Source organism: Geotrypetes seraphini, chromosome 11 (genome assembly GCF_902459505.1).
Source record: "Geotrypetes seraphini chromosome 11, aGeoSer1.1, whole genome shotgun sequence".
NCBI classification, from domain to species: Eukaryota; Metazoa; Chordata; class Amphibia; order Gymnophiona; family Dermophiidae; genus Geotrypetes; species Geotrypetes seraphini.
In genome coordinates this window covers 51,191,280-51,212,252 of record NC_047094.1, presented here as the reverse complement: position 1 = coordinate 51,212,252, position 20,973 = coordinate 51,191,280, and the positions used below count along the sequence as shown (strand labels likewise).

The window sequence follows — 20,973 nt, the reverse complement described above, 5'->3', positions numbered from 1 at the left end:
AGGGCACTAAGGACGGGGCACTAAGGACATAGGAAGGAGGCACTGAGGGCACTAAGGACATAGGAAGGAGGCACTGAGGGCACTAAGGACATAGGATGGGACACTAAGGACACAGGAAGGGGGCCACGGAAAGACAGATAGGCATGGCGCAACAAAGAAATACAGGCAGGGGCCAGAGAGAGACACAGACAGAAAGAATGACAGACAGACAGCGTCCAAGAAGAGAGAGAGACAAAGCAAAAAAAACCCAGACAGACAGACATCTACTCTAGCACCCGTTAATGTAACGGGCTTAAACACTAGTTCTGTAATAATTTGGCTTATACAGTTTTCTCAATAGTGGAGGGGATATTTGTGAAGGGGAGGGGAGACAGGGGTATTATTTGTGTTTATAAAATGACAATTGTACATAATATTGTTTCTTTTTATTCTTTAATAAAATAAATTTAATATAAAATCATAACTATTAGAGGCTTGTGAAGATGGGATCAGACGGTTTGCGGGACAGGGCGGAGACAGGGGCCAAGCTTGTGGGGACAAATTGTTTTCCCCGTGTCATTCTCTAGTCTGGGATCTTACTCCTCTCCTTTCCACAGTTTGGCATCTCTGTCTCCTCCTTCACTTCCCTCCTCCCTACTTTGTAGTCTGGCATTTCTCTGTGTTTCCCTCCCCTCACCTTTAGTCTGGAATCTCTTCCTCCTCCTTCCCTTTCCTGGTTTGGCATCTCTTTCCTTTCACATCCAGGAGTCTGACATCTCTTATTCCCTTACTCCCTTTCTGTGCTCTGATCTCTCTCTTCCCTCCTTCCCTTTCATCCCATTGTCTAGCATCTCTCTTTCCCTCCCCCTCCCATGGTCTGGCATTATCTTCCTCTTCCCTTTCTTTCCCTGGAGGTCTAGCATCTTTCTTTCTCTTTCCTCCCCATTCCTGCAGTCCAGCATCTCTCTATTACCCTCTCTGAACCTATGGAGTGAGGGGGTGGAGAAGAGGAGAGGCACTGGTTGGGGAAGGAAGGCAGGCACGATTGATTGTGGTTCATCACGGAAAGGACAAGTCATCGCGGCCATGTTGAAATAGACACGATGAATCACCACATTCCAGAAATCCCCTTAATGGGGATAGCAAAAACTCTGGATCTCTTCAAAGCATATCCCCTGAGAGAATTTCCACTCTGGTTTTGACTGACCTCAAGATCTTAAGACATATGAGCACCAAAGATACAGGAAAATCTTGCAGTGAAATTTTCCTGTAAGCCCCAGTAAGAAACTGGAAAACTTATTACAATGTTGCTTTATTTTCTATTAAAAATGCAACATTTTGCTGGCACTTGGCAGACATTTATTCCTTCAAGACCTGGAAAGCAAAACTGGCTGGCTACCCCTCCACCAAACAGGAAGTTCAGTTTTAGATTACAAAATGAAAATTGAACAAGTAACATCTTGCCACCTCTCTTCCCCACTACACTATTCTGAGGAGATTCATTACTTATTTCCTTCCTGAACACGGAAATAAATTTCTATCAAGGGCCATTTCTCCAGGGATGGGAAACAGCACAATATAAACAAGAGTTCTATGGAAGCAAACATTCAAAACAACAGGTCTTATGAAACCCTAAATAGAACTGACTCACCTTTTCCAAATACTGCAACCTCTGGAAGAGACTAAAGATTCCTGTCTTAATATAAAATTATTATAACTTCTGTTTGCCCTGGTTTTCCCTTCATCATTGTTTCTATTGGGATTTTAACTGTCCTTCCTTTTATCATTTTAAAAAAAATATCCTACTCTTTTCTCTATCAAATGTTGTGATCTGCTGTGTCGCTTTTGATGAAGGGCGGTATAGCAAGAGAATCAATAGACTGAACTCTCATTCAGTTCTTGTTTCTTTTTCTTTCATTCAGTTACTTTTTTTTATTTTTATTCATTTGGTTTACAATGAAACAGCGTCCTGATTTTTTGCTACTTTCTCCAGCTACATTAAGTGGTTCCTGCCCTCTAATGAGCCCTACCTAATTATTCTTTTCTAGAGCACCACCTGCATTACTAGTAGTTTTATGTTACCTCTTGATGCCTTAGGTCTTGCAATTTCATTCAATTACGTTTTCCCTATCTTGATTAATCTTACTTACAACCCACCTGGTTTAGTTCTTCCCAGTTTCCTATTTTAACTAAAAGTCTCTTAGGGGCAGATATACAAAACTCTGGTGCTGTTTAGGAACAGTGCTGAAGAAATACCAGTCTGCTTTTAGCGACCAATGCTTAATACCAACAGCATACAAATTATATGTACACTGTTAATGTTGAGTATTAGTTGCTAAGGGGGTTGGAACTTCCTGGGGCATGCCCATAATAGCAGTACAGTAAGCACAACTCTTATGTGCATGTCCAGGGACCGCCTGACCCCAACCCTACCCTAAAAAATAGAAGTAGTCCCTGGTGGTTTAGTGGACCTCCTCTCGACCCAAATCTCCCTCCCCCCCAAAAAAAAATATCCATGGTGGTCTAGTTGCTGGGCTAGGCAGGGTCAGGCCCCTCCCAGACCAAACAAATATCCAGGCCATCACAGCTGGATGACCTTCCTTCCTCCCCCCTGCTGATCTCCTGACGTACCTTTTGTATAGCAGTGGTAATGGCAAGAGGGATACCTACCGTATTTTCACGCATATAACGCGCGCGTTATACGCGTTTTTACCTACCGCGCATACCCCTCGCGCGTTATATGCGTGAGCGCGGTATACGAAAGTTTTCAAACATAGTTCCCACCCCGCCCGACGCCCGATTCACCCCCCCAGCAGGACCACTCGCACCCCCACCCCGAACGACCACTCGCACGCGCTCCCACCCGCACCCGCATCCACGATCGGAGCAAGAGGGAGCCCAAGCCCTCTTGCCCGGCCGACTCCCCGACGTCCGATACATCCCCCCCCCCCGGCAGGACCACTCGCACCCCCACCCCGAAGGACCGCCGACTTCCCGACAATATCGGGCCAGAAGGGAGCCCAAACCCTCCTGGCCACGGCGACCCCCTAACCCCACCCCGCACTACATTACGGGCAGGAGGGATCCCAGGCCCTCCTGCCCTCGACGCAAACCCCCCTCCCCCCCAACGACCGTCCCCCCCCCAAGAACCTCCGACCGCCCCCCCAGCCGACCCGCGACCCCCCTGGCCGACCCCCACGACCCCCCCACCCCCCTTCCCCGTACCTTTGGAAGTTGGCCGGACAGACGGGAGCCAAACCCGCCTGTCCGGCAGGCAGCCAACGAAGGAATGAGGCCGGATTGGCCCATCCGTCCTAAAGCTCCGCCTACTGGTGGGGCCTAAGGCGCGTGGGCCAATCAGAATAGGCCCTGGAGCCTTAGGTCCCACCTGGGGGCGCGGCCTGAGGCACATGGTCGGGTTGGGCCCATGTGCCTCAGGCCGCGCCCCCAGGTGGGACCTAAGGCTCCAGGGCCTATTCTGATTGGCCCACGCGCCTTAGGCCCCACCAGTAGGCGGAGCTTTAGGACGGATGGGCCAATCCGGCCTCATTCCTTCGTTGGCTGCCTGCCGGACAGGCGGGTTTGGCTCCCGTCTGTCCGGCCAACTACCAAAGGTACGGGGAAGGGGGGTGGGGGGGTCGTGGGGGTCGCCAGGGGGGTCGCGGGTCGGCTGGGGGAGCGGTCGGAGGTTCTTGGTGGGGGTGGCGGTCGTTGGGGGGGAGGGGGGTTTGCGTCGAGGGCAGGAGGGCCTGGGATCCCTCCTGCCCGTAATGTAGTGCGGGGTGGGGTTAGGGGGTCGCCGTGGCCAGGAGGGTTTGGGCTCCCTTCTGGCCCAACTACCAAAGGTACGGGGAAGGGGGGTGGGGGGGTCGTGGGGGTCGCCAGGGGGGGTCACGGGTCGGCTGGGGGAGCGGTCGGAGGTTCTTGGGGGGGGCGGTCGTTGGGGGGGAGGGGGGTTTGCGTCGAGGGCAGGAGGGCCTGGGATCCCTCCTGCCCGTAATGTAGTGCGGGGTGGGGGTAGGGGGTCGCCGTGGCCGGGAGGGTTTGGGCTCCCTCCTGGCCCGATATTGTCGGGGAGTCGGCGGTCCTTCGGGGTGGGGGTGCGAATGGTCCTGCCGGGGGGGGGGGATGAATCGGACGTCGGGGGGGGGTGAACGGAGAGTCGGGACAGCGCACGGAGAGGCGGGGCAGTGCACGGAAGTCAGGGGGGTGAACGGAGAGTCGGGACAGCGCACGGAAAGTCAGGGCAGTGCACGGAAGTCAGGGGGGGTGAACGGAGAGTCGGGACAGCGCACGGAAAGTCAGGGCAGTGCATGGAAGTCAGGGGGGGTGAACGGAGAGTCGGGACAGCGCACGGAGAGGCGGGGCAGTGCACGGAAGTCAGGGGGGGTGAACGGAGAGTCGGGACAGTGCACGGAAGTCAGGGGGGTGAACGGAGAGTCGGGCAGCATGCGCGGTATAATCGTGAGCGCGTTATACCAAAGTTTTTGTGCTTATCATCGTGATTTCTGCGCGCTATACACGTGTGCGCGTTTTATACGGGTGCGTGTTATTTGCGTGAAAATACGGTACTTCCTCTTGCCTCAGTGCCTGCCTATTCAAAATGGTAGCACCTGGGATTCACTGGGAGGGACTTAAATACCATATAAGAAGCCCAGAACAGTAAGTAGTTTGCCAGTGTATTGCACAGAATCTGCTAATTAACTCAGTAGCATGAGACTTTCAGTCACTGCGTCAGTGCACAGTAAAGTAATGGCCATAAGCCTCTGTGGATTGACCGTAGAATAAACATTTCATTTAGTTTGGATAAAACCAGTCTAAGTAAAACATTGCCAGCATAGGGAGCTTTGTGCATCTGCCTTTCAGTTCTTTAAGTGTATTTGTTAATCCATCTTTCTTTGGCTGTAAGCGTCAAAGCATACAAGTGATTACTCCTCTTGTAACTCCCCTTCATAGACTCAACTATGTAACCAGCCCCCTAAATTGTAATTTCCCTGTAAATGGCCAGTTTTTCTTCTGATGTAATCCTCAAACTTCTACCCAAAGACTCAATTTATATAACCAGCTCCCTAAACTGTAATTTTTCCTGGAAATGTCCAGTTATCTTCTGATGTAATCCGCCTAGAACTGCAAGGTACAGGCGGAATAGAAGTCACTAATGTAATGTAATAATAACAACAACAATACTATTACTAATTTTCACTTCCACATATCCAACTCACCGATTCCTTGTCTCTCTCCCTTGCTGAAGGGTTGTCGGGTAATATTTGCCTCTTTGCAGATGATAGCAAAATCTTCAATAGAGCAGATATGCCAGATTGTGTGAATAACATGAAGAAAGACCTGGTGAAGCTTGAAGAATGGTCTGAAATTTGGCAGCTAAAATTTAATGCTAAGAAATGCAAGGTCATGCATTTGGGCTGCAAAAACCCGAGGGAACGGTACAATTTAGGGAGTGAAGAACTTATGTGCATGACAGAAGAGCAGGACTTGGTTGTAATTGTATGTGATGATCGTATGGTGGCCAATCAGGTTGAAAAGGTGATGGCGAAAGCTAGAAGGATGCTAGGTTGCATAGGAAGAGGTATGGCCAGTAGGTATTGATGCCTCTGTATAAGACTCTGGTAAGACCTCATCTAGAATATTGTGTACAATTCTGGAGGCCGCACCTTCAAAAAGATATAAAAAGGATGGAGTCGGTCCACAGGAAGGCTACTAAAATGGTATGTGGTCTTCATCATAAGGCATATGGGGGCAGACTTAAAGATCTCAATCTGTATACTTTGTAGGAAAGGCAGGAGAGGAGAGAGATGATAGAGATGTTCAAATACCTACATAATATAAATCCACATGAGTCGAGTCTCTTTCATTTAAAAGGAAACTCTGCAATGAGAGGGCATAGGATGAAGTTAAGAGGTAATAGGCTCCGGAGTAATCTAAAGAAATACTTTTTTATAGAAAGGATGGTAGATGCATGGAACAGTCTCCCAGAAGAGGTGGTGTATGTAGCCAGAGTCTGTGTCTGAATTCAAGAGGGCCTGGGACAGGCATGTGGAATCTCTCAGGGAGCGAAAGAGATAATGGTTACTGTTGCAAGGGCAGATTAGATGGGTCATTTGGCCTTTATCTGCCGTCATGTTTCTATGTTTCTATCTACTTAATGTATGCATCTAGCTAATTTAGTTTCCCTTATATTATTTTCTGCCTTCTCTCCTAACTTCCTGTTCTTTTCTTCCCTCTGTCTGAGCTTTCCTAGTACTGAAAATTGTAAAAAGAAACCCACAAAGTGGTTGGATAGAGATGATACCTTTATTTCACTAATGAACATTTTCAGATACTAACTTTAAAGGACTGCTAAAAGTCTTTCTCAGAAAATATCTGTATTAGGATTACCTTTATAGGATTATATCTTATCCAAAGTATTTAACTGGTTTTGTTTAAAAGAATGGTTTTGGAAGACTAATATGATACTCTCTATATTAAAACTATGAAACAAGTAAGACAGCAGTGGTCCCATGATCAGCTGCTACTTCAAGCAAGGGTTCAGCAAAAGGGCCTGTGAAGGGAAATGGCCTGGCTCACTTAAATGTTTTATTTTAGGCTATTCTGAGGAAACCCTGACTTTTCTTCCTGCTGTTACAATTATTCATTGGCAATCAATTGAAGTTGAACTCAAGATAGCCCATCTTGTGGAAAGGCATACTTTTAAACAGTGTAATGAAAATAAAAGAAAACTTATGCACCAATACAAATTAGATAAGAAATGTAATATCCTGGTTACAAAAATAAATTCTTAACTAAATTGCAGGAGCTGTCCTATATAAGTAAAACAACAACCCTCCCCCTCAAAACCCCCCCAAACAAACCATAATTTGTGAAAAGACAGAAGAGATGTTCTGTTGCTTTTATGAAGGTGGTATAGCAAAAGAATGAACAAACATAAACACAGTGCTAAATAACCTGGGCAATGTGATTTTAACCTATATCATTTTAAGTTTGTTTAACATAATAGAACAGCATACAATATTCTGATATACTCCAGGGTGGGCCAAAAGTAAGTATACAATATTTATTATTTCTTTTTATTGTATAGATATTGAATAGGTATACGGTAATACACTCCTGAATGAAAATCAAGTAAAAGCTAACGATGTAACTTCACACAAATGATGTCCATGACACCTGTAAAAATAAATAAAAATAATGTATAAATACTGTATACCTACTTTTGGCCCACCCAATATATAAGAATATGTCTGACAATACATACAAGTACAGTAAAAACTAGAAGTCCTAGTAGAAACCAGATGGCAGACTACATGTTGCTCATGTTGATCAGATCAGTGTTAGGGGTTGGTGGTGATGAAATAGTGTCCAAAAAGGCCATGCATGGAGCACTAAGAGGCCTAATGTTCAGGTAACAGCCACACTGGTGATAGTCGCTGTTTAGATTACCGTGGGACCTTTTGGTTGGATGTGAAAGGAGTGGTGCTAAGGGAAATAAAACTAAATAAGAGATCCTGCATGTTCTGTTAATCGGGAGACTGGAGTACAATGAAGGTAGATAACCAAAGCTCTATTGAGCAATCTACAGGCTGTTATATTTTATGGATAACACTAGGATATATCCTTGACATGTGAAAGAAATAACTGGGAGACTTAGACTGCCCAATTAGTCTTTTTTCTACCATGTTCTTCTATGTAATATATGTAGAGGGTCATTTTCAATATATCTATATTCAAGTTTAGACATTTTGCAGAACATACACAAAATTGCAGTACCACAAATGCCCATTCACAAAACTGCAAAACCTCTATCTTGGGGTTTTGGTTTTTTTTTAATGGATGTGTATATGCTCAGTGCATCTAACATTTTGTGTTTTCGAAAAACACATGTCCAAAACAAAAACACACAAAACAAACCATTGGGATATAGGAGGGGCCCGCATTCTTAGAAGACTGGCCACACAGACATCCCAATAGAGCAGTGGAGCACCCTAACAGGCACTGCAATGAACCTCACATAAAAAGCCCCAGGTACATCTCACCATAGCCCCTTTATATTGTATGGTGAGCTCGCCAAAATCCACTGGACCCAACTATACACCACACCAATAGCCCTTATGCCTGCAGTAACACCTATATGTGGCTACTGTGGGATTAGGTTGAGGTTTGGAAGGCTCACAAATTCTACCATAAGTATAGTGGTTGGAATTCCTATCACTGTGCTTCACTACACCACCCACCAGGCTACTCCAGGAACCTGCTTGTTACACTAACAGGACTGACCATAATATCTGAAGCTGTCATGCAGGCAGGTATACACTGCTTCATTCACATCTTTGGAGGGGTAGGTGGGGGTCAGTGACTGGTCATGCCTATATCCCTACAGTGGTGATCTGGTCAGTTTGGGCACCTTTTGGCACTTATTTGCTGTAAAAACAGGACTAGTCCTAGACGTCTAAATTGTGACCTGGATGTATTCTTAAATGTTCAATTATGGCAGAAAAATGTCCAAATTATAAACCCACCTTAGTCCTGCCCATACCACGCCTCCAACATGCCCCCTTGAGATTTAGACAAACTGCAGATGAACTGCATAGAAATTCCTCTAGAAAATAGGTTTAAAAAATAGTGAATTGGAAGGTCTGGTGAGAAAAACATCCATCCACTATCTTATGCCACCTTTTGGACATCTTCCTTTTTTGAAAATAAGCCCCATAATCTATTGTTTATAATATGTTTTAATAGAGAATATATTAGGAATATCACACAGCTAAAAATCTCAAATTATGCTACATAGAAAATCAAAGACCATATTGAAAACAATATATAGAGAAACACAAAAAAATTACTTCAGAACTGCATTAAACTACTAGAGAAAAAACATCTCCATTTTAGTTTTCATTTGCTCCTGATGATTTAAAATTATTTTTCCTAAAAATTGAACAATCTTGAAAGTTAAGCAACTAAAAATGTTGTCATCCTTGGAGACATCAACATACCCTTAGAATGCCAAGGTAACTCTACAATCCAGGACTTCAAAGCATTCCTCTCGCACATTTACTGTATTTTTCGCTCTATAAGACGCACCTGACCGTAAGACGCACCCACCTGTAGAGGAGGAAAAACTAAGAAAAAAAATTCTGAACCAAATGGTATGCCCTGTACCCTGTCTCCCCTCTGATGGTCTAATGATAGGCCAGGATAGGGTACAGGGCATGTCTAGTGGTGGACACGTCTAATGGTAGGCACATGCAGTGGCAGCCAGCCAGCCAGCTCCAAGCCAGCCAGCCCCCACCAAGCCAACCCCAAGCCAGCCAGCACCAAGGCAGTCTCCCGTACCATTTTTTTCCATCTTGGCGGTCCAGCGTGCTTTCCACGCTCCTGCCTCGGTTCCCCTGCTCTCCTCCAGGAGTGGAAGAATGGTGCACGAGGCAGGTGCACACGTTTTGTGTGCCTGCTTGGTCCCGTGCTGCATTCTTAATGGCTTTCATCAGTTCTCACAGGACTCGTAAACCAAAACTGGAGCATCTTTGAACCAATCAGTCAGGATAATGCTCCCCCATCTAAAAAGGCTATCTACCAAAAGCAGCATATTAGACAAATGTCAATAACTCTTATACTCTCACATCCCTAAAGAACTCACTTACTGGCTAACCTCACTGTTGAACAACAAAGGGCCAACTACCCACCCAAATGGGTCACATTGCTCTCACATCCATCCCAAAAAGTCAAGGAGCTGACCTATCCTCACTGCTTCAAAGAGGGCCCTAATCAATTCTCCTACAGTTTGACATATCAGCTGCATTCAACTCTGTTGATCACTGTCTCCAACTGAGTAGGCTCAGCGAACTGGGTCTCACTGGAACTGTCCTCAAATGGTTCAATGAGTTCCTAATGAACAGAGAGTACAATGTATGGAAAGATGGCACCTTCTCCCAGAGCTGGAAAGCAATCTGTGGAATTCCTCAGGGGTCTCCTCTCTTACCAGGGTTATTCAACATTTTTAAGAGCACCGTGGGCAAACTTACCTCATCAATGGTGAATGTCTGCTTTCTGATGCAGATGATATATTTCTCCTAATCCCACTTCAAACTGACACTAAGGAGTCTCTAATAATTTATATTTTCTAATAATTTATATTCCGCATATCCTACAATTCTATGCAGATTACAAATTATTCAGGTACTCGAGCATTTTTCCCTATCTGTCACGGTGGACTCACACTCTATCTAATGTACCTGGGGCAATAGGAATTAAATGACTTGCCCAGGGTCACAAGGAGCAGTGCGCGATTCAAATCCACAACCTCAGGGTACCGAGGCAGTAGCACTAATCACTGCACCATACACTCCTGGCATTGAAAAATATCTACTCCTGGGCACTCGCCAACAAATTAAAACTAAACACTACCAAACCCAAGTTTCTCTGGTTCCACACTGCCACACAGTCAGCATCAATGACCTTAACCCTGCCCTCTGGTGGAGTACTAAATGTTGATAAGGCCTCCAAGGTGCTTGGTGTTCTGCTCGACTCAACACTTTTCTACAGACCCCAAATATCCAAAATCTGGGGGGGAGGGGGGGAAACCTCTATAGCTTAAAGCAACTAAGGCTGATCAAACCTTACTTTGCAATTTTAGTAAGCTTGACTATTGCGATTCCCTCTACATGGACATAACCTCCTCCCAAATATACAAACTCCAATTGATCCACAACACAGCAATTAAACTAATTTTTGGCCTAAAGAAGTATGACTCTGTCTCTTCATACTACAAGCTTCACTGACTGCCAGTAAATGCCTGGATTCTGTTTTTAAACTTTCCTGAACTTTACACCATGCACTAACTGACAATTCACTGGAGCAGATAACCTAACTATTTCCCACCTCCCTCTTCCTCTCAATCAGGATAAGCAACACCCACCAGTTGATCATTCCCACCTCCAAGGGAGTGAAATACAAATGGATATTCAACACCCTCTTCATATACATCGCTACGAGAACCTAGAACACCCTTCCAACACTCATAAGGACTGAACAGAACTACCTTGCCTTCAGGAAAAGATTGAAAACTCAGTGCCTCTGCAACTTCTCCTGATAATATAACCATTCTCCACAGTACATTGTAATTGCCTCCGCACTTCCAACAATGTAGACTCCCTCAATAGTACTCTTGAGACTTCTCACTATTGTAGGAGTTCTTGCAATAACGTAGTCTCCCTTAACAGACTTCTTATTGAAGGAGCTCTTCCTGCCCTACTTCCATTTGATGTAACTTTTCCCTATGTTATTACATAGACCTCCTCCTTAATGTATTGTAATTGTTTTCCCTCTCACAACAATGTAACCCTTCTCCACAATGTTTTTTGTAACTCTCTCCCTGTTATGACAGTTCTACCTTCTTCTTCTATATGATGTAACTTTTCCCCATGATGTTGCATGGGCCTCTTATCTTTCAAATCGCCTTGACCCTCTTCTGGAGAAGTACAATTAAGAAATCCTGATTAGATTCTTACAAAATAACATCCCAAAAATACTTTAAATATAGTAAGTGAAATAAATTCCTGGCATAACAAGTTGAAAATTTTACAGTAAGACACAAGGGCATGTTTCCCCTTCATCTATTCAAATACTCAAGAATATCTATGTGGAATCTCAGAGGGGGGAGACATAGTAAACTGTCTCTCAGTAGGGTAGAAGGGAAATGCAAATGGTGATATGAATAGGATGTGAATGATGAATGGTAATATATGTGAGGTCTGGGTGAAGTGGAAGAAGTATTGATGTGTAGATTGGGGCTATGTTGCAGAGTTATTTTATGGTCTAAACCAGTAGTTCCCAACCCTGTCCTGGAGGACCCCCAGGCCAATAGAGTTTTCAAGCTAGCCCTAATGAATATGCATGAGAGAGATTTGCATATAATGGAAGTGACAGGCATACAAATCTGCATGCCTGCATGCAAATCTGCATGTAGATAACAAAAATCTCATGTACGAATACAGGATGTCCAGGACGGTACTTTCCCAGGAAAGAGACTTGGGAGTTATGATCGACAAGTCGATGAAGCCTTCCATGCAATGTGCAGTGGCAGCAAAAAGGGCGAACAGAATGCTAGGAATGCTAAAGAAAGGGATCACGAACAGATCGGAGAAAGTTATCATTCCGCTGTACAGGGCCATGGTGAACTCTCACCTGGAGTACTGCGTCCAGCACTGGTTGCCATACATGAAGAAGGACATGATACTACTTGAAAGGGTCCAGAGAAGGGCAACTAAGATGGTTAAGGGGCTGGAGGAGTTGCCGTATAGTGAAAGATTAGAGAAACTGGGCCTTTTCTCCCTCGAACAGAGGAGATTGAGAGGGGACATGGTCAAAACATTCAAGGTTCTGAAGGGAATAGACTTAGTAGATAAAGACAGGTTGTTCACCCTCTCCAAGGTAGGGAGAACGAGAGGGCAATCTCTAAAATTGAAAGGGGATATATTCTGTAGACTGTAAGAAAGTTCTTCTTCACTCAGAGTGGTAGAAAACTGGAACGCTCTTCCGGAGGCTGTTATGGGGAAAACACCCTCCAGGGATTCAAGACAAAGTTAGACAAGTTCCTGCTGAACCAGAACGTACGCAGGTAAGGCTTGTCTCAGTTAGGGCACTGGTCTTTGACCTAAGGGCCGCCGCATGAATGGACTACTGGGCACGATGGACCACTGGTCTAACTCAGCAGCAGCAATTCTTATGTTCTTATCTTCATTTACCAAACCAAACCAATATAATACAGCGTCTTATATACAACAATTTTCTGCAAGGAATCTATGAAGTTTATGGGTTAGTGAGTAATTTTATCCTTCAATACATTAGTAAACAAATGGAATTAATCTACATAAAGGTCAGGAAAAGGCAATTATGCAGCATGATCAAGCACATATGTAGCACTGACAGTAATAGTCACTGACACACTGATACTAAGAATGAGTAAAATTATCATCTATGTTTTTGTTTTATATGGGATTTTAGAATTCATTACAAGTACACCTACACCAGGGGTGTCAAAGTTGCTCCTCGAGGGCTGTAATCCAGTCAGATTTTCAGGATTTCCCCAATGAATATGCATGAGATCTATTAGCATACAATGAAAGCAGTGCATGCAAATAGATCTCATGCATATTCATTGGGGAAATCCTAAAAGCCCAACTGGATTGTGGCCCTCGAGGGGGGACTTTGATACCCCTGACCTACACTGAAGGTTTCATGTTTTGTATGAGCTCACACCTTTTTGAGAAATTTAAACTCCCAAAAGAGGATGCCAAGATAGTGACACTGTCCTATAAATTATATTTCAACAGCTGTTTAAATATATTCTCTCTCCTTCATTGCAGGTTTTGTTCTGGTCATTGGGTTAGTAACTTTCTACCGCATTGGGCCCTATACACACTTATCTTGGTCCTGCTACCTGAGTATTGGTGCATGCCTTCTGGCCACACTAGCAGCTGCCATTCTTATCTGGAATATCCTTCACAGGCGAGAGGACTGTATGGCACCACGTGTTATTGTTATCAGTCGCACCCTTACTGCACGCTTTCGTCGTGGACTAGAGAATGACTATGTTGAATCACCCTGCTGAAAGCAGGCTTAAGGGAAGAAAGATCCTCCAAAGAAATATGGGCTAATCTTATTACATACAGACTGTAAGTTAAACCTATAAAACAGATGGACAACAAAAGAAAAATAAATGCTAAATGATAATGGAAAAAATATCACCTTAACTATTTGGCAACACAGTCACTTTAAGGATCACATTTACATATCTATGTACAAAACAAATATATACTATAAATATCCACAGTCAGGGCTGGCCCTACACATTAGTGGCTGCATTTTTCATATATGGTCTCATTTTTCAACCCTTAATGATTTATGGAAATATTTATGTAAATGAGGCCTTACAACTAGTTTCTGCCTATGGTCTCATATCCCAACAGGCCATCTCTGCACAATCCAATCCTTAGTCTTATATACCAGGTCATTCCCAAAAGAGACTCGATCCAGTTAACAAAATTAGCTCAGAAGAACATAGGAAAACAATAATTAGACAGGAAGTTCATCTATTACAATCCCTTATTTGTCAGCTAAAAATTTCTTAAACAGATACAAGGTTCCATCGGTTTTTTTTTTTTACTAAGCTGTGATAAGCACTAATAGGTGCTTAACGCAGCTTAAAAGCGCTTACTGTGGGGCACGCTGAGGTGTCCCTTGGTAAGTTTCAAATATGCATGTATTACCCATATACTAAAATTTTTTTTTCTTTTTTTGACCAGGGGTACATGTCTATGGGGCTGGAGAATTGGTGATTCTGCGCTAATCAGTTAGTGTGTTGGCACTTCTGTGTGCCGATTAGTGCAGGAGTAATGCTTGAGCCCTTATTGCTTACAAAACAGTTGGTGGTAAGGGCTCAAGAACTAATTTTTATTAATGGTCGACTCTAATGGCCAACATAAATATCCTTCAGACATTCTCATATATCAGTATTTTTTATTTTAAAAACTTATATATGAGAATGTCTGGGGGATATTTATGTTGACTGTGAAGAATAACCCTGGAAATATGGCCAAATAATATTTTGCACACTAATGGCAACATTAGTGCATGGCCATTAATTCAGAAAATGGAAAATTGGCCACTTTCTACTGCAGCTTTATAGAAGGACTTCAAGTATTTAGCGGAAGCTTAATACTCATGTTCCAATTATTTCAAGTGAAATAGGAAAATAGAGTATGTACAAGCACGAAAGATAAGAGAAATATGTATATTTAAATCTATTCAAAAATTTCAGCAGTGAATACTGGTACTCTAATTCTATGACAAAATCACCACTAAGAATGACTTGACAGCCCTGATCTAGGAGAACAAATAAACTGGAAGATCCCACATCTGTTTATCTGTGAAATGGTCTGGATGGACAGCTATGTAATGTAAGTTACTAATATCTGGCAGCTTAATTTGACATGTATGTTTATTTCTTTTTATTGTATAATAAAGAACATAGATATTTTAGACAGACCCTAAAGAATAACACATATTATTGTTACATTTTATCAAAAATGTATTTAAATCCTAAGTGCAGAACTATCTTATCAAAGCAGTTACTTCTCGTTTACCCATATATTGTCTGAAATGGCACAATTTCTCATACCTAATCAATGGATTCCAACCTGTGGCAACCCCAGTCATTTCTATACCATCCAATGCTGCTTATGTCAAACAATCTGACAAATATTATATAATACATTTGCTAAAAAAATAGAATTTTAATGGCCTTTCCCAAATTCAGGATAGTAAGCTGTAGAGAGTTTGAACACAATGCCTTTGGAGAGGAGAGGTTTAAAGATAATGATAAATGTGATTTAACAAAGAATAAGTTTGATTTCTTCACATGTACCGGTATTTTGTTGCACATTAATAGAGGGTGATCTTGTAGCAGATTTGAACATTCCTCCAAAACTTCACAGATTTGATTTAGTGATATGATACAGTGGTGTACCTAGCATGTGTGACACGCCCATCATTTTTTGGCACCCCCCCTCCTCATCTGTACGAAAAACATGATTTTTAGTAACAAGCCACACGTCACTCATGAGTACCTAGGAAAAGGCAGCATCTTACATACTGCAGTGAGAAGTACAACAGCAATACACCCATTGTAAAACTAAACAAGCCAGACTAGTACAGATCAATCCTGCAGTCAATCCTAACAGAAAACCATGTCTTTCGAACACAAGAACACAGAAAACACCTTCGCCTAGTATGGAATGTCATCACAAACTAACCCCTCCCCCTTTTACAAAACTGTAGTGTGGATTTTAGCCACGGTGGTAACAGTTCTGACGCTCATAGAATTCTGAGCATCAGAGCTACTACCACCACAGCTGGCGCTAAAAAACAGTTTTGTAAAAGGGGGGATAAAGCACAGTTACTTACCGTAACAGGTGTTATCCAGGGACAGCAGGCAGATATTCTTGACTGATGGGTGACGGCACCGACGAAGCCCCGGTACGGACAATTTTAAAGTGATTGCACTCTAAGAACTTGGAAAGTTCTAGCAGGCCGCACCGCGCACGCTCGAGTGCCTTAGGGAGAAACTTTGGATGTGTACGCAGAACCACCTTGTCATGATGAAAGACTGTAAAAGGTGGATCCGCAACTAGTGCATGGAGCTCACTGACCCTCCTGGCAGAGGTAAGAGCAATAAGGAAAAGTACCTTCCAAGTGAGAAACTTGAAAGAAGTGGTAGCCAAAGGTTCAAATGGAGGCTTCATTAAGGCGGAAAGAACCACATTGAGATCCCAGATTACAAGAGGGGCTTTGAGAGGTGGTTTCACATTGAAAAGACCCCGCATGAATCTGGACACCAAGGGATGAGCCGAGAGAAGTTTTCCATGAACTGGCTCATGAAAAGCAGCAATAGCGCTGAGGTGGACTCTGATGGAAGTAGACTTGAGGCCAGAGTCAGACAAAGAAAGAAGATAATCCAACAAGGTCTCCACTGCAAGGGAAGTGGGATCATGATGATGAAGAAGACACCAGGAAGAAAACCGTGTCCACTTCTGATGGTAACATTGCAGAGTGGCCGGTTTCCTGGAGGCATCCAGAATGGAGCGAACGGGCTGAGACAAAAGAGTATCATGAGAAGTCAGCCTGAGAGAAACCAAGCTGTCAGGTGCAGAGACTGAAGGCTGGGATGCAGAAGGGTCTCCTGATGTTGTGTAAGCAGAGAAGGAAACAGTGGAAGAAGAAAAGGCTCCCTGGAACTGAGTTGAAGTAGAAGGGAGAACCAATGTTGCCTGGGCCACCGTGGAGCAATCAGAATCATGGTGGCTCGTTCCCTCTTGAGCTTGAATAAGGTTCTTAACATGAGAGGTAGAGGAGGGAAAGCGTAGAGGAACAGATTGGACCAATCGAGGAGAAATGCATCCGCTGCCAGACGGTGAGGAGAGTAGAGTCTGGAGCAGAATAAGGGCAGCTGGTGATTGTGAGGAGCTGCAAAGAGGTCTATCTGAGGAGTGCCCCACTGAGCGAAGATGGACTGTAGCGTTAAAGGATCGAGTGTCCACTCGTGAGGCTGGAGAATTCTGCTGAGCTTGTCCGCTAAGGAATTCTGTTCCCCCTGAATGTAGATAGCTTTCAGGAATAGTTGGTGATTTGTGGCCCAAGCCCAAATCTTCTGGGCTTCCTGGCACAAGAGGCGAGATCCTGTCCTACCCTGTTTGTTGATGTAGTACATCGCAACTTGATTGTCTGTGTACAGCAGGAGGACTTGAGGAAAGAGAAGATGTTGGAAGGCCTTGAGGGCATAAAACATCGCTCTGAGTTCCAGGAAATTGATGTGATGCTTCATTTCCTGGGCTGTCCAAAGACCTTGAGTTTGGAATTCGTTCAAATGAGCTCCCCAGGCATAAGGGGAGGCGTCGGTGGTGATGACAAGTTGATGAGGAGGTAGATGGAACAGAAGACCTCTGGAGAGATTTGAGGATATCAACCACCATTGTAGAGACTGACGAAGAGATGATGTCACAGATATGTGTCGTGAGCAAGGATCCGTCGCTTGGGTCCACTGGGTAGCTAGGGTCCATTGAGGAGTGCGGAGGTGAAGACGTGCGAAGGGTGTGACATGAACTGTGGAGGCCATGTGACCCAAAAGTATCATCATTTGCTTGGCAGAGATGGAACTTTGTGGGAGTACATGCTGACATAGAGATTGAAGCGTTTGAAGACGGTTGGACGGCAGGAACGCTCTCATGAGGACTGTGTCTAGCACCGCTCCAATGAATTGAAGTCTCTGAGTGGGGATGAGATGAGATTTGGGTAGATTGATCTCGAACCCCAGAAGTTGTAGAAACAGGATGGTTTGGTTGGTGGCCAGGAGTACTGTCTGAGATGAATTGGCCTTGATTAACCAATTGTCCAGGTAAGGGAAGACCTGAAGGTGGTGAGAGCGTAGAAAGGCAGCCACCATAATCAGACATTTGGTGAATACTCTTGGAGAGGAGGCAAGGCCGAAGGGCAGCACCTTGTATTGGTAATGACAGTGATTGATCATGAAACGGAGGTACTGTCTGGAGGTCAGATTGACCGGTATGTGAGTGTATGCCTCTTTGAGATCGAGGGAGCATAGCCAGTCGTCTTGATTGAGAAGAGGGTAAAGAGTGGCTAAAGAAAGCATCTTGAATTTTTCTTTGACTAAGCATTTGTTGAGATCGCGAAGATCTAGAATTGGCCTGAGATCTCCTGTTTTTTTGGGAACTAGAAAGTAACGGGAGTAGAATCCCTGTCCCTTTTGATCTAGAGGAACTTCCTCTATGGCGTTCAAAAGGAGGAGGGATTGAACCTCTTGAAAAAGGAGGGAAGACTGAGTGTTCAAAGCAGACTCTCTTGGCAGACTTTGGGCCGGAAGGGTCTGAAAGTTGAGAGAGTAGCCGTGGCGGACGTTGAGGACCCATTGGTCCGAAGTGATAACTTCCCACCGGCTGAGGAAAAAAGAGAGACGGCCACCTATAGGTTGAGGTAGATGGGTAGATGTGGTGACGCTGGCTATGCCCTGGAGAATTAAGTCAAAAGGGCTGCGTAGATTTCTGCTGTGGAGGCGGCTTCACAGGTTGTTGCTGTGGTGGTCTAGGAGTCAGTCGTTGTTGTTGACGTTGACGCCTAGGTTGCTGGGGAGCTGATGGCAATGGACGATCCACATAACGGCGTTGGTAGGCCAGGCCGACTGCTGTCTGAAAGGCCGTGCCGGTGGAGTCTTCTTTTTTGTTTTGAGGAGAGTATCCCAGCGTGTCTCATGGGCGGAGAGCTTCTGGGTGGTCGAGTCCATGGATTCCCCAAAGAGCTCATCCCCCAGGCATGGTGCATTAGCCAACCGATCTTGATGGTTGACATCAAGCTCGGATACTCTCAGCCAGGCAAGGCGGCGCATGGCCACAGACATGGCCGTCGCTCTGGAGGTAAGTTCGAAGGTATCGTAAATGGATCTTACCATAAATTTACGGAGCTGGAAAAGAGAAGACGAACAGTGGTGAAAAGCCTGTTGTTTCCGCTCAGGAAGGTACTTTTCAAAGGAAGCCATGGTGGTAAGGAGATGCTTGAGATAAAAAGAAAAATGAAAAGCATAATTACCAGATCTGTTAGCGAGCATAGCATTCTGGTATAACCGCTTACCGAATTTGTCCATGGCTTTACCTTCTCTGCCAGGAGGGACAGAAGCATATACACTAGTCCCCGCAGACTTTTTAAGCGTAGATTCCACAAGCAGAGATTCATGGGGAAGCTGTGGCTTATCAAACCCAGGAATAGGGATTACTTTGTATAATGAATCCAATTTGCGGGGAGCTCCTGGGATAGTTAAAGAAGTCTCTAGGTTTTTATAGAAAGTTTCCCTCAAGATGTCATGAAGAGGGAGTTTCAAAAATTCCTTTGGAGGCTGGTCGAAGTCAAGGGCATCAAGAAAGGCCTTGGATTTTTTAGACTCAGCCTCCAAAGGAATGGAGAGAGATTCGCACATGTCCTTCAAGAAAGAAGTGAAAGACGTGGAATCATGTTTGGAGGATGGATCAGGAATAGCAGGATCATCCTCATCCGAAGAACACTCACCCTCAGAAAGGAAAGGCTCTTCGGAGTCACCCCACAGATCAGGGTCCCTAATATGGGAGCCGCGGTCCCGAGACTCCGGAGTAGAGGGTTCTAGGTGTCGGGATTTGCGTGCCGACTTACCCGACCTCATAGATACGGTACCGGGAGATGTTACCGACTGCAACGGTGCCGAAGTCTGCACCGACTGATGCTGGGCTCTCGGCTCCGGTGCAAGGACTGGCATCGATACCGATGATGCCGAGTGAACCGGTACCGAAACAGTGGACGCTGACAGTAGGGGCTGCTCCACTGCCGGTACCGGCGGCTCAGACCGGACCGGGACCGGAAGGTTCGGTGCCAAGAGGGCAGGAAGGAGTTGTTGTAACTGCTCCTTGAGCTGCACTTGTAGGACGGCTGCAATGTGCTCATCCAAAGAAGGCACCGGTACCGCCTTTTTCTTTTGTGGTACCTGCGGTGCCGCTCGACGCCCCGAAGATGAGGAGCCCGAGGTCGAGGGACTCACCTCGATAGGGGCGGAGCGCTTCCGCGGGTGCCTCACGGTCGGCAGGACTGGGCTCGCTGCAATCGAGACCGGAGGACGCTCCAGCGGGGAAGGCTTCTTAGCCGGCTTACCTGGGTGTTGCGACGCCGGTGCGGTGTCGATGAAGTGGGTGCCGACTGCAATGGGGCCGAAGCCGGTGTCGATGCCGCAGGATCGGACATTTCGGCACCGAAAAGTAATCGCTGTTGTATCTGGCGATTTTTTAAGGTACGTTTTTTTAACGTGGCACAGCGGGTGCAGGTGGAAGCCTGATGTTCAGGACCTAGGCACTGTAAGCACCAGTTGTGCGGGTCCGTGAGGGATATAGGCCGTGCACACCGCTGGCACTTCTTGAACCCTGGCTGGGGGGGCATGAAAGTAAAAACGGCTTCTGCCAAATCGAAGGCCGAGGCCTCGATGGTGTCAGAAGGCCCCGCTGGGGCAAAACCGAAATGACGAGAAAAATAAAAAGTAAACGTTCGTTTTTTGTTTTTGTTTTTTTTAGAAAAAAGAAAAGAAAGAAGGGAAAAAACTCCCAAAAAGGTTTCGCGAGTGGGAAGGCGTTAAGGAAAAAATTTCAACAGCCGTTGAAAAAAGCGACTTTTTAGCTCCGCGGAAACTAAGAAACTGGGGACCGCGCGCCTCTGTCGGGCGGGAAGGCACTCACGCGTGCGCGGTGCGGCCTGCTAGAACTTTCCAAGTTCTTAGAGTGCAATCACTCTAAAATTGTCCGTACCGGGGCTCCGTCGGTGCCGTCACCCATCAGTCAAGAATATGCTGCCTGCTTGTCCTGGGATAAAATAGAAATACATAGACAAAGGTTAAATTGAACC

The 20,973-nt window shown here is 45.1% G+C and overlaps 2 protein-coding genes across 4 annotated transcripts in view; one reads left to right on the top strand and one right to left on the bottom strand.

The window, feature by feature from the left end:
* The window catches only part of TMEM204 (transmembrane protein 204), a 92,147-nt gene extending 77,110 nt beyond the window's left edge, over positions 1-15,037 (top strand). The window contains exon 3 of the mRNA XM_033914599.1: positions 13,356-15,037. Coding sequence (XP_033770490.1) covers positions 13,356-13,600 — 245 coding nt within the window. The 3' untranslated portion in view covers positions 13,601-15,037. The remainder of the gene's footprint in view (positions 1-13,355) is intronic.
* IFT140 (intraflagellar transport 140) overlaps positions 1-20,973 on the bottom strand; it is a 478,284-nt gene that overhangs the window by 183,621 nt on the left and 273,690 nt on the right. The gene's annotated exons all lie outside the window — the stretch shown is intronic.